Source organism: Pseudophryne corroboree, chromosome 4 (genome assembly GCF_028390025.1).
Source record: "Pseudophryne corroboree isolate aPseCor3 chromosome 4, aPseCor3.hap2, whole genome shotgun sequence".
Lineage (NCBI taxonomy): Eukaryota > Metazoa > Chordata > Amphibia > Anura > Myobatrachidae > Pseudophryne > Pseudophryne corroboree.
This window is the reverse complement of record NC_086447.1, coordinates 66914374-66928218: the sequence shown is the minus strand read 5'-3', so window position 1 is coordinate 66928218 and position 13845 is coordinate 66914374. Positions and strand designations below refer to the sequence as shown.

Here is a 13845-nt window from a genome sequence, read left to right as displayed (position 1 = left end):
GAAGCTGAACCACTAGCCTTGAACATAGGCCAGGGCCTCAGCCGCTACTTGCCACTCTGTGTCGTAAATGGCATATTGGCAAGTTTACGCTTCTCATCAGACGCTTTTAATTTTGATTTTTGGGTCATTTTACTGAACTTTTGTTTTTTGGATTTTACATGCTCTCTACTATGACATTGGGCATCGGCCTTGGCAGACGACGTTGATGGCATTTCTTCGTCTCGGCCATGACTAGTGGCAGCAGCTTCAGCACGAGGTGCAAGTGGATCTTGATCTTTCCCTATTTTACCCTCCACATTTTTGTTCTCCATTTTTTAATGTGTGGAATTATATGCCAGTATCAATAGCAATTATATGCCACTAATATATCAATAGCAATGGCCTACTGTACCGTACTGCTATATATATATACTGTTGGTCAGCAAAATTCTGCACTGTCCTCCTACTATATACTGCGCACAACTACAATGCAGCACAGGTATGGATGGATAGTATACTTGACGACACAGAGGTAGAGCAATGGACTACTGTACCGTACTGCTATATATATACTGGTGGTCAGCAAAATTCTGCACTGTCCTCCTACTATATACTACGCACAACTACAATGCAGCACAGATATGGATTGTATACTTGACGACACAGAGGTAGAGCAATGACCTACTGTACCGTACTGCTATATATATACTGGTGGTCAGCAAAATTCTGCACTGTCCTCCTACTATATACTACGCACAACTACAATGCAGCACAGATATGGATTGTATACTTGACGACACAGAGGTAGAGCAATGGGCTACTGTACCGTACTGCTATATATATATATATATACTGGTGGTCAGCAAAATTCTGCACTGTCCTCCTACTAAATACTGCGCACAACTACAATGCAGCACAGGTATGGATGGATAGTATACTTGACGACACAGAGGTAGAGCAATGGACTACTGTACCGTACTGCTATATATATACTGGTGGTCAGCAAAATTCTGCACTGTCCTCCTACTATATACACTACAATGCAGCACAGATATTGAGCATTTTCAGGCAGAGAACGTAGATATTTGCAGCACACTGAGCACAGATATTTGCAGCACACTGAGCACAGATATTTGCAGCACACTGAGCACAGATATTTGCAGTACACTGAACACAGAAACTGAGAGAACGCAGCCACGTCCTCTCGCTATCATCTCCAATGCACGAGTGAAAATGGCGGCGATGCGTGGCTCTTTATATGCAATACGAATCTCGCGAGAATACGACAGCGGGATGATGACGTTCGGGCGCGCTCGGGTTAACCGAGCAAGGCAGGAAGATCCGAGGCTGCCTCGGAACCGTGTAAAATAGGTGAAGTTGGGGGGGTTCGGATCTCAACGAACCGAATCCGCTCATCTCTAACCAGAATATGAGGTTTCCTTAATTCTCATTCACAAAGACTCCTACTAAGTAATATGTTCATTGTAATCACTTTGCTCATTTCTGCATTAGAGCTTTTGCTGGTGATATTGTTCCCTTTAAAACTTTTTATGTTAGTAGTTATTATAATTAGATATTTTCCAATGCTGTTTATTTTAGTTAATCTGCATCACACAGTCAGTGTCAATGAGACAAAGGTGAAGCACAAGGGTTATATACAGCTGCCTTACAGCTGCCAGATCCAGTCCGTCTCAGGTACGCTGATAACACAATGGATTTGGGGCTCTCTGTCGCTACGTACTTTGTGCTGATATTAGTGCTGTTATATATTTTGCACCGGTGGAGTAAAACAAGCTCAGCAAATTTTCCTCCAGGACCTAAATGTTGGCCACTGATCGGGAACTTACATATCATGAATTTAAGCAAACCGCACCTGACGTATTTAGAGGTAAGAGAACGTCATGCTATAGCAAGTGTTTATGTGACATAAAATGCTACAATATGGAGGTGCTTTTAATGGCACTATATACACCATAAGATTGTAATACTAAAATATCATTGTGAGTTAATATCTATATATAGAGAGGGCTGCAGTACAGAGCTAACGCTGGGATTCAAGATATTTTTTTCTGATTCCAAAGAGGTTTCCAACCACTTAAAGTAAATACATTGTACAGAAACTAGAGTTTGCTTACATATAATAATATTACTACTAATCTTCATATACAGATGGGTCCACGGGTTATCTTGACTAGTTTTCTGCGCCTAGAAAGTAGAAACACCATGGTTTATTAGCATAAACCTTTCATCTATTGTTCTCAACTACAATACAATACAGAGAACAATACAGCAGGGGATTAAGTCATTACAGCAGGGGATTAAGTCCGACTGGCCAGTCGCAGTTAATCCTATTAAAGGTCAAGATAAATGTGGACCCATCTGTACTGCATTATAACCCAAGCTAGCCAATGTGATTGCTTATTTCACAAATTAAACCTAAATTAGACAATTTCCAGGTTCAGATTAATTAGCAATCTCCAATGGAGGCGATTCAATTGTTTCAGTGCATCCCGTCGCCTCCGTATTGCCCATTACGTTAGATGGGGTAGTATGCAATTGTTGTTCCGGCAATGGGCGCCCATTCCTTTATCTCGCTGGTTGCACCCAAATAAGCTGACCTGTCCAAACTATTTGGAGCGACAAGGGCTTTCGCGCATTTCTGCTCGCCCCCTTAAGGAGGGGGAGAACAGAAATAAATGGGCGCCCTCCGTATTGGCGCCCAAACGGAGCAACAACTTAATTGTTCTGTCGGGCGCAAGGGATCCAAAACATTTTTTTATTTAAACCAGAGATTCTATACTGATGAATTAATGTAATTGCGGCTCCTAAATAGGTATTTATGATTACCAAAAGACAAAGAAATTTATAAAATAGGCCATTTTTTTGCAATGATAGGTAACTTTCTGCGCTGAACAATATGCTGGCGGCAACCTTTGATTTAGCTGATACCCCGGTGTCAGTGTTCTGTTGTTCTGAGATTCCGAAAGAGGCGACTTTTAATATAATGTACTATGGTGTTTATCTCACATTCTGGGGATGTCGGGGGACACAGGTTATCTCTTACCCAAAGGAAAGTAATAATCTGACAATTAAAGGAGAGCAACATATAGTACACGGGCAGTGACTCTGACTGTTGAAGAATTATAAGGTTACTACCCTCACTTGGAACAAACACTACAAGGATGAGACCACAAACTAAAGGTGGGTACTCACTGGAAGATATATCTGCCGATCAATTGATCGGCAGATATATCTATGGACGGATTGGGAAGTGTGTTGAGCATACACACTGGCCGCTCCGTCGGGGACTGACGTCATGAACTGGGCGGGCGTGTACATACGCCCGCCCAGTTCAGCTGTCAATCACCGGCGGCCGCAGTAGCATGTGTACGGGCGGTCGGCCGACCGCCCGTACATGCACAGCGACGCGCCTATATATCGGTAGATATATTGGCCGTCGGCTGTGCTGCGGGGCCGACACGATACGTCTGTGAACGATGGAGTTCACAGACATATCGGCCGTACACACTGGCCGACGGACCCGCGACAAGAGAACAATATATCGATATATCGGCCAGTGTGTACGGGCCTAGATAGATAGATAGATAGATAGATAGATAGATAGATAGATAGATAGATAGATAGATAGATAGATAGATAGATAGATAAGATTCCTGCAGATATTCCATTTCAGTTCTGGTTAATAAGATGCTGGTTAATAAGTTTTGGCATGATGGTCTATTTTAAAATGAATAGCCCTGTAAATAAACAATGTCAGATAGTTGACATGTCGTTCATCCATAGCAGCCACTATTTATTTACTGGAACCTGGCAAAGGGGGTTATTCAGAGTTATTAGCAAACCAAATAAGTTAGCAATTGGACAAAACCATGTTGCACTGCAGCAGGGCCGTCTTAACATCAGTGTAGGCCTCTGGGCAAAGCAATGCACTGGGGCCCCTGCCCATCCTCCAGCGGTAGTGGTGCGGGGTGCTATCAGTGGCAGCTTTGATGTCCCGCGGGCAGTAGGAGGTGTTCTATCTTCCACTCAGCATGTAGGACCTGGAGCAGTAATTTCTGCTAATTACTCCATTACTGCACAGTTGCTGGGAGATGGGGCAGAAGGGAGAACACTAAAACTGTAGAAGGGGGCATTGGGCTGGATGACGGGGCCCTGGTACATGACTTCTAGGGTTGTAGGGGGTATTTAATACTCAGGGAGCGGTGAGGGCAGCTTGCTTGACTGCAGGAACTTGGGGATCAGGATCAGGAGACAGAGCAAACCACAGACGAATATAAAACTGCATACCAGGCGTGTGGAGCTGGAGTAGGAACCAGCTGCTGGAAGGCTGATAGCTTTGGTTCTGGGCATAGTAGAGACAAGCTGCCAATATCCACCGAAAGGGGAGAGTCCCAGCTTTTGGAGTATACCGTCAAAAAGTTCAAAGTCAGACAGATCCCAAGATATCTGGCTTTGAAGAGCAATTAACAGGCTTGGTTGGGGACCACTGCTTTGAAGACAGATATCTCCGGTTCCCCAGGGCCGATTTATACTCCTGGGGCCCATGGGCAACGGTCCACTGAGCCCATACGAAAAGACAGCCCTGCACTGCTGGTGGGGCAGATGTAACATGTGTAGAGAGAGTTACATTTGGGTGGGGTGTGTTCAAACTGAAATCTTAATTGACGTGTAGAAATAAAGCAGCCAGTATTTACCCTGCACAGAAACAATATAACCCATCCAAATCTAAATCTCTCTGCACATGTTACATCTGCCCCACCTGCCGTGCAGCATGGTTTTTCCCAATTGCTAACTTTTTGATTTGCTAACAACTCTGAGTTACCCCCAAAGTACAGGTAATATTACATAAATTGAACTAAACATTATGTAAAATATTATAAATATCAGTAGTCTGCAGAGGTTATCATGGATGTTGAGTGCCAAAAAACCTTCATAGCATTAGATCTATTACACAGCTCCCCAGCTGGATAGCACTACCTTGTATCCAGTGGCATAGCAATAGCTCCTGCAGACCTCGCGGTGGCTTGGGGGTGCGCTAGACATGCTGAATAGTCACGCTGTGCTGAAGCACCTGTGAGGCCACCTGCTGTTGCCCACAGACAGAAGTCTGCATCACAAAGTACCAAAACCTGCGAGACCACGGAACCACGCTGGTGGGCATCTCCAAGCACACCCTAACTAGGAGCCAAGGCACCTTTATAATGTATTAGGTGAGCTTGCCCCATGCACCTCATACTGCTTCTGGCGACCGTAAGGAGCGGAGTCCAGGCTTTACTTACAAAGCGACACCACTCACAAGACCCGGGACCCGGAAGTCCTGCGCTGCCCAGGAGATCACAACAGTGTGTAACCTGGAACACACCATAACTAGGAACAGCAGCACCTAGGACAACTGACTTTGAGCCCTGTTTACCCATCTTCCCCAGAAGACACTCCTGGCAAGAAGGTAGAGAGTAGGGGCATTAAAGAAATAGACTGGCACTGGGGTGAGTAAACCGGAGACCGGGATGCCGTTCCCCCATACACTCATAGTTATCATCCTTCCATGAGACAATTGCAGAACTGACGTTGTGTATTTTTTATTTAGCTATCACTTAATTTATATCTTTTCAATTGCTGAATACAATTTTATCATTAGGATGTGAAGTCCAGGCCGCCCTCCCCACTATCTCCTTCCCTAACTATGGGCCTAATTCAAACCTGATCGTAGAAGCAAATTTGTTAGCAGATGGGCAAAACCATGGGGGTCATTCCGAGTTGTTCGCTCGTTATTTTTTTCTCGCAACGGAGCGATTAGTCGCTAATGCGCATGCGCAATGTCCGCAGTGCGACTGCGCCAAGTAAATTTGCTATGCAGTTAGGTTTTTTACTCACGGCATTACGAGGTTTTTTCTTCGTTCTGGTGATCGTAATGTGATTGACAGGAAGTGGGTGTTTCTGGGCGGAAACTGGCCGTTTTATGGGAGTGTGTGAAAAAACGCTACAGTTTCTGGGAAAAACGCGGGAGTGGCTGGAGAAACGGGGGGGTGTCTGGCCGAACGCTGGGTGTGTTTGTGACGTCAAACCAGGAACGACAAGCACTGAACTGATCGCACTGGCAGAGTAAGTCTCGAGCTACTCAGAAACTGCACAGAGAAGTCTTTTCGCAATATTGCGAATCTTTCGTTCGCAATTTTGCTAAGCTAAGATTCACTCCCAGTAGGCGGCGGCTTAGCGCGTGCAAAGCTGCTAAAAGCAGCTTGCGAGCGAACAACTCGGAATGACCCCCCATGTGCACTGCAGGGGGGGGGGGCAGATATAACATGTGCAGAGAGAGATAGATTTGGGTGGGGTGAGTTCAATCTGAAATCTAAATTGCAGTGTAAAAATAAAGCACCCTGCACAGAAACAAAATAACCCATCCAAATCTAACTATCTCTGCACATGTTATATCTGCCCCACCTGCAGCGCACATGGTTTTGCCCATCTGCTAACAAATTTTCTGCTACAATCAGGTCTGAATTAGGCCCAATGTCGTACTCACCTTGGTGTCCACCTCAAGTTTGGCCCATGTGGCAGCAGCGTTGTCCTCTGTGATGGTGGGCACAGGTCACCTGCAGCACTCCTCATATTCCAGGGACTGACTCCCACGCCCAAATTCTGCAAACCACTCAAACACCATGGTTCAGAATGGGGCTTCCTCCCCAAATGCAGCTCGCAGTTGGCCAAAGCTCTCCTGCTGTCTCAGACCACTCTTGTAGTCATAGAAGATTATGGTTCTCCGGTGGCTTTTGTGGAGCTCCATAACAGGTTTGTGAAAGAAATTAAAATGCTGACTTCTTCAGTGTGCAGTGCTGCTTACATACGGTTCTGTGCCTTGACATTTCACAAGAACTTTAAACAGAGATTACAGTTCACAACCAGACAGTCTGATTGTGTCTATTCTACCTATACACTGCACATTCAAAAACTTAGGACTGTCTTCTGCTCTATCTGACCTCTCCACTGCTGCATCTCGTCCTGCCGCCTCCCCTACTCCACCGTACCACCCTACTTTCTCCTCCTGTCCTAGGTCAGTGCCATCTCAGTGCTAATTTTGACAAGGATTTTCAAATTAGTTTAAGTCTTATTTGCTTACTTATAATTGTAGTTGGTTTAAAGTCAGATTTTAACAGGGGCGTGCAGTCAGGGTAGGTATCCCTGTCATTCTCTCTGTCAAACTCCTGAGATTTTATATAAAAACGATTAGAATAATACAAAGAAAATATTTATAACATAAACATCTTCTTTGCTTAGTGTAATCCTTTTATAGCTAACACTCACCAGCTTTGTGGAGATCCCCGGAAGTTGCAGGGAGATGAGAGATGAAGCTGCAACATCTCTGCCTCAGTTCTACAGTCAGACACTGCTTTGCAGAGCTGGGGTCAGGACAACACATTGAACAGTAAAGCTGCACACAAAGGGAGCTAATAGAGGCATGCCTCTGAATGTGGGGGCGGGCCTTGTGCACTGATGGACACTTGGATGTGTCATGTGACAAGGAAGTGCACTGTAGTCGGATCTCAGTCATCAGCAATAAGAAAAGACACAGGGATGCATATAGGAGGCTCAATGGACACTGTAGCTTATGTAGTGAGGGGAGAGTTACAGTGAGTAGAGGGGTGAGGTAGGCACCCAGAATTCAGACCCATCCCCATGCGTTCCTCCCCAGCCATTCACCTCATCGCATGACACTGCATTTTACTTTTTCTTTTACTTTGTTTTAGTCAATATTTAATCAGTGGAGCTCAGTTTTCATTTTAGTCTAATTTTAGTTATTATTTTACTCATAACTTTTGAAAGCAGTTTAGTGATACTGTAATAGATTTTGCTGAAGAACATTTATCTAAAATTCCCTTGAGAAGTTATCATACCTTTAACTATGTGTATAGTAATCTGGGCTCAGTAGGCTGGGAATGTGGCTTACCGTAATGCTTCCATATATCATATACAAATTAATGCCTTAAGTTTGTTAGGACAAAAAAATGCAATAAACAATCATATTTCCTTCACAGCAGGCTATATATTTTTTTCTGCAAATATCTAGAACACACAATTGTTCTTTAAAAATGTAAATTCCTACTTCCAGTGTTAATTTTGACAAGGATTTTAAATTTAGTTTTAGTCTTAGTCACTTTTCTTTTGCTTTGTTTTAGTTAAGATTTAGAATGACAGGGAGCATGACAGATGAGGCCAGGGCTGCCATCAGAAATTCTTGGGCCCTGGACTAACAAAATTGGCAGCCCCCTCCCCCACATACATACATACATACATACATACATACATACATACATACATACATACATACACATACACACACACACACACACACACACACACACACACACACACACACACCTTTCTCTCTTCCGCTCACTCTCCCTCAACTTACCTATCACAGGCTGGCCGGAGCTGTAGCAGTTGTGGTAGCAGCCTAGTCCCGTGAAGCTCCGCCCATCCATTTCGTGTACCTCTGCCCCCTTTTTATGACCGGGATCTGGCACTGTCACAGGAGGGGGGAGAGTACGCTGCAAACTTCTATTGAAAAGTCTCTGCCAAAATGGCCGCTGCCCCAGGGGAGACAGTTATTAAAGATACTACAGGAGCCTTCTCTAGTATCTTCAATAACTGTCTCCTCTGAGGCGGCGGCCATTTTTGGAGGGACGTTTACAATAGAAGATTACAGTGTCCTCTTCCCCTCTTGTGCCAGAACTCGATTATGAAAAGTGGGCGGAGCATCGCGGACGGTGGCATGAACGGCCCGGGCCCTTTCCTCTCTTTTTAGAGAGGCAGGGCCCGGGACAGCTGTGCCCACAGCACCCCCCTGATGGCAGGCCTTAGTGAGGCTGTGCCTCCTCTGCCTCCCCTGACTGCATGTCCCTGATTGCCACTAACTGTACACTGATTGGCTAGCAAAGTAGACAGCAGTACTGTTGAGGGTTGATTGCCAAACTCATATTGCATGAATATATTAGTTAAGTCCCTACCAGCAATCTGAGTGAAGAACAGTTCAAGGACATTATCAATCCTTATTTATGTATTGCTAAATAAGAAGGAACATGGACATTGGCATCAATATATAGAAGTTGCTGAAATAATAGTTGTTGTTGTGGTCACAAAGAGAAAACTAAGGTGGTCATTCCGAGTTGATCGCTAGCTGCAGTTGTTCACTGTGCAGCGATCAGGCTAAAAAACGGCAGTTCTGCTCATGCATATGCGGTGCAATGCACATGCGCGACGTATGGGCACAACGAACGATGTAGTTTTGCACAGGGTCTAGCGAAGCTTTTCAGTTGCACTGGTTGCCGCAGAGTGATTGACAGGAAGAGGGCGTTTCTGGGTGTCAACTGACCGTTTTCAGGGAGTGTTCGGAAAAACGCAGGCGTGCCAGGAAAAACGCAGCCGTGGCTGGGCGAACGCAAGGCGTGTTTGTGACGACAAAACAGGAACTGAATAGTCTGAAGTGATCACAAGCGCTGAGTAGGTTTTGAGCTACTCAGAAACTGCCCAAAAAACGTTGCCGCCGCTCTGCGATCCTTTCGTTCGCACTTCTGCTAAGCTAAAATACATTCCCAGTGGGCGGCGCATAGCGTTTGCACGGCTGCTAAAAACTGCTAGCGAGCAATCAACTCGGAATGACCACCTAAGCGCAGTGAAAGGAGTAAGTTAGTTCAAGAGTAAAGATACCTTTCTTAGGATATAGGAAATCCCTCTAATGCTATGTACACAGTAGATGACTCACAAATAATATGATGTTGTCAGCAATGGGACCCGGCAGGGGTACCGGCATCGGCAAGTGAATACACACGGATGCTGGCAGCGATGAACAACAGCAGGGGGGAGCAGAAGCCATGCTGCATTAGGTAGCATAATTCTTGCTGGCTATGTCGCCAGTCAGACATGCATGCAGGTCCAATGGAGGATGTCACTGACTACAAGAAGTCTGCTGAGTGCTGCCCATTGCGTTTCTGCAGAATATATATATATATATATATATATATATATATATATATATATATATATATATATATATATATATATATATATATATATATATATATATTTCCAAGTTATGAACCCGCACTCGATGCTAGCAAAATAATCAGTGGAAGGGTGCCCTCAGCAAATGAATAATGCAGTATTGAACAAAGAAACTGTCTGGCAAACAATCAATGTGCAAAACAAACCATTGATTGTTTGCCAGACAGCATGAGGCTTGAAAACGGTACCTGAGAGTACCGAAACGTTGCTGTATTCATTGCTGTCATGATATTTTAAACCAATAAAAAATTTTGCATTTGGAGTGCCGCAGTTTCTTTGTTCAATACTAAGAGATAGATAGATAGATAGATAGATAGATATATATATATATATCTATCTATCTATCTATCAGGGACGTGCGGGGAGGTAGATGGCTCAGGAGGCACTGGCTAGTACCAGAGCCAGATTTACACACAATATATGAGCCTGAGGGTTCATGTGGTCATTATACACAGGTGCAGCAGTATATACATGTGGTCATTATACACAGGTGCAGCAGTATATACATGTGGTCATTATACACAGGTGCAGCAGTATATACATGTGGTCATTATACACAGGTGCAGCAGTATATACATGTGGGCATTATACACAGGTGCAGCAGTATATACATGTGGGCATTATACAAAGATGTAGCTGTATATACATGTGGGCATTATACACAGGTGCAGCAGTATATATATGTGGGCTTTATACACAGGTGCAGCAGTGTATACATTTGGGCATTATACAAAGGTGCAGCAGTACATGTGGGCATTATACACAGGTGCAGCAGTATATGCATGTGGGCATTATACACAGGTGCAGCAGTATATACATGAGGGCATTCTACACAGGTGCACAGTGTATAGCTCCTAGGCCCTGGTTCTCCTTAAAAGCCTGCAGTGTTTCCCCTGGGAGCATCCCAGGGGAGGATGGATCCTCCTGGGGAGGAGGATGACGGAGAGTCCCAGGCTGCAAGGCCTGAGGGAGGCCCTGGGAATTCTGACCTACCGATTGCAGTGGAAGCCTCAGTGCTGGAGGATTTGGACAGTACAGCGTTTCCAGTGATTGTGGGTCCAGTGATGAAACAGGATCCCCAGCTGGAGACCCCCAAACCGCAGGATGCCGGCTCTCTGAGTGAGGTAACCCAGGGAGGTGATGATAAGGTGAATGAGCTTGCCTGTGGTGGGGCGGGGTTTAGTGCTGCAGGTGGAGATGCTGAGGTTTCTGATTGCAGCCTGGAGGATTCAACATCCTCTAGTGATAAATACATGAATATGAGTCTAGAGGAATTAAGAATGGAGCAGAACCGTATATACTCCCGCATTACTTATAAAAAAAGAAGGCGTAACTGTAGCAGCAGATGGGAGAGAGTTGCCCTGCAAGATGAACTTTGGGAGCTGAATGACACTTTGGCTGCAGTTAAAAAGAGGATTAAAATGTTGCAGGATCAGGCTCTATTGCAAAAGGAAAAAGCACTGCTAGAGTTCATACCAGGACAAGATGGCGGATGTGATGGCGGCCTGGTCCCGGCGGGTTCTGTGGCGGCATCTGGGCTCATAGTTCCAGTGGAAGACATGGAAGTGGGCAGCCAGACTGCGGAAGAAGTGGTGGATATCGTGGGCCATGATGGAGGTGAAACCTCTGGGATTGCGTCTGGTGCCGTGGATACCGAGGGGAACCCTGCGATGATGTCATCCTGTGCTTTCCATGAGGGGGAGGCGTCTCTCCCAGAGAGAGTGCTGGGTGGTGGCAGTGCAGGGGGCATGGTGGCTGCCGGGGTGACGGCGGCTGCCGGAGCTCTGGTGGCTGCTACTGCTTCCTGTGGACTTGCTCCCGATGCACTTGTCTCTGAAGCTGCGGATATGGGGACGGCGCGGGCCGTGGTAGATGCTGAGGCTGGCTCTCCCTGTAAGCCAGCAGCGCCTGGCTCTGGCTTAGTCGCTGTGGTGGCTGAGGGGGGCGGGGCCAAAGACGCATCATGTGTGACATCACGAGTGACATCATTAACTGCATCAATGGGAATTCCGGAGTATGAAGCCATATTAAAAACTGGGCAAAGATTGGCCCAAAGACTGCCGGCAGTTGATAAAAGCAGCTTAACCCCTGAGGAGACTACACTAGTAGAAACAGTTTACGGAGATATGGATATGCCTGTGAGGGCTTTAGCGGCCGTAGGCTTGATCCAGGCAAACCAAACTAGGATGGCTGGTGGGGCTGGTAGTGCGGGTATAGAGGTCAGTAAGAAGGTAAATGTTCAAGCACCCAAGGGTCTCCCTGTAATCTCTCCTGTGGTTAGACCAGGATCTGGTTCATATGCCAAAACTTTGGAGGGTTCTGGTTGGGCTAGTACTGGTCCTCAGCTTGGGGTAAGTGGGGGTCAGCCTATAAAAAGGCGTAATGTGGTTCAGTTTAGATGGGTAGGGGAAGGGGAGGCTCCTTCAAAGTCGGAGTTCTTGGATATAGTATTCTCGCTGGGTTTTAGGGCCGCAGACCTTTTTGCGTGCATCCATCCGGTGAGAACTCCTGACTTTGATCTGAGCTTCCTCTCCCTGAATGGCTTGCAAGCTTTTGGCTCCCAATGGGAGAAGAACAAGACCAAGGAGCCGTACTGCCATTTTAAAACCAACACCATCACCAGGCAGGATAGGGTAAAGATTACTTTTCTGGTGCGCAATGAGTCACTACCGTCTGCGGATATCGTATATTGGTTGTCCAGGTCCTGCACAGTGTTGCCCCCACTTGAGAAATTTGATTACACTAAGGGGGTCTGGGGTGGTGCCTATTCGACCTTTGTGAGGTTGCACCAGGTAGGGGCTGAGACTAAGCACATACCATCTGCTGCTTATATTGGCCGTGACCGGCTTCAGTGCTTCTATCCTGGGCAGCCCAGAACTTGTCACAAGTGTGGTGACTTTCGCCACCTTAGTAATGATTGTACGGTTGTTAAATGTGCTTTGTGTGGCCAGATGGGGCACGGGTCCCGTGAGTGTAATAAGGTGAGGTGCAATCTCTGCGGAGCGGATGGCCATCCCTATAGTCGGTGCCCTAAAGCATTGCATAATCATGATGCAGGGGTGGTTGAGGAGGCACTAGAAATCAGGCCCAGTTATGAGGATAACATGGTGGTTGCTTTACAGCATCAAGATATGTTGAGGAAACTAGAAGCTGGTGGGGTAGGGAAAGTCCAGGTCAAAAGGGGGGAAGCATCTTTTCAGGCAGTGAGTAAAGGCAGGAGGAAGAAGCTGAAAAAGAAGGGGGTGGACGTTGTATGCTCTAATAGGTTTGACGTTTTGTCCTCTGCTGATGATGAGGATGAGGGGGAGGTAGTCATGGTTGGGGGAAAAGAGCTAGTGTTTGTTCCGAATACTTCTAAAAGTAAAAAGCCAAAACAGGCCTCTAATCTGTCTGTTGATGGGGTGGCAGTTACGGTCAAAGCTAAACAGGAAAAGGGGGGATGTGGTAAAGTTCAGAGCAAAACCAAGCACTTAGATAGTTCTCAGGGGGATCTAGAGTGGGATCCTACAGGGACAGAGTTAAGCCAGGCCTTGGTACCGTTATTAAATAAGGTTGAGGTAGTGCAGAGTTCAGAGGGGAAGGCCCCTCAATCTCCGGGAGAGGTGATGGTGGTGGAGACTCCTAGCCTTGAGGCAGGGAGCCTTACCTATTCTCCTTTGGCGTCCTCTGGGGGGGATGATCCTGGGGGCGGTTCTTGTATTATTGCCCCAAAAGTCCCTGATCCGGATCCTCCCCCAGAGAGGGTTGCAAATGGGGAGGGGTGTGATATTAGGGAGGGTGTTGTTG

The 13845-nt window shown here is 46.0% G+C and overlaps 1 protein-coding gene across 1 annotated transcript in view; it reads left to right on the top strand.

Moving 5' to 3' along the window:
- Window positions 1–1690: 1690 nt before the first annotated feature.
- LOC134908898 (cytochrome P450 2K4-like) overlaps window positions 1691–13845 on the top strand; it is a 92783-nt gene continuing 80628 nt past the window's right edge. Inside the window, exon 1 of the mRNA XM_063915123.1 lies at window positions 1691–1867. Within this exon, the coding sequence (XP_063771193.1) occupies window positions 1691–1867 (177 nt within the window). The remainder of the gene's footprint in view (window positions 1868–13845) is intronic.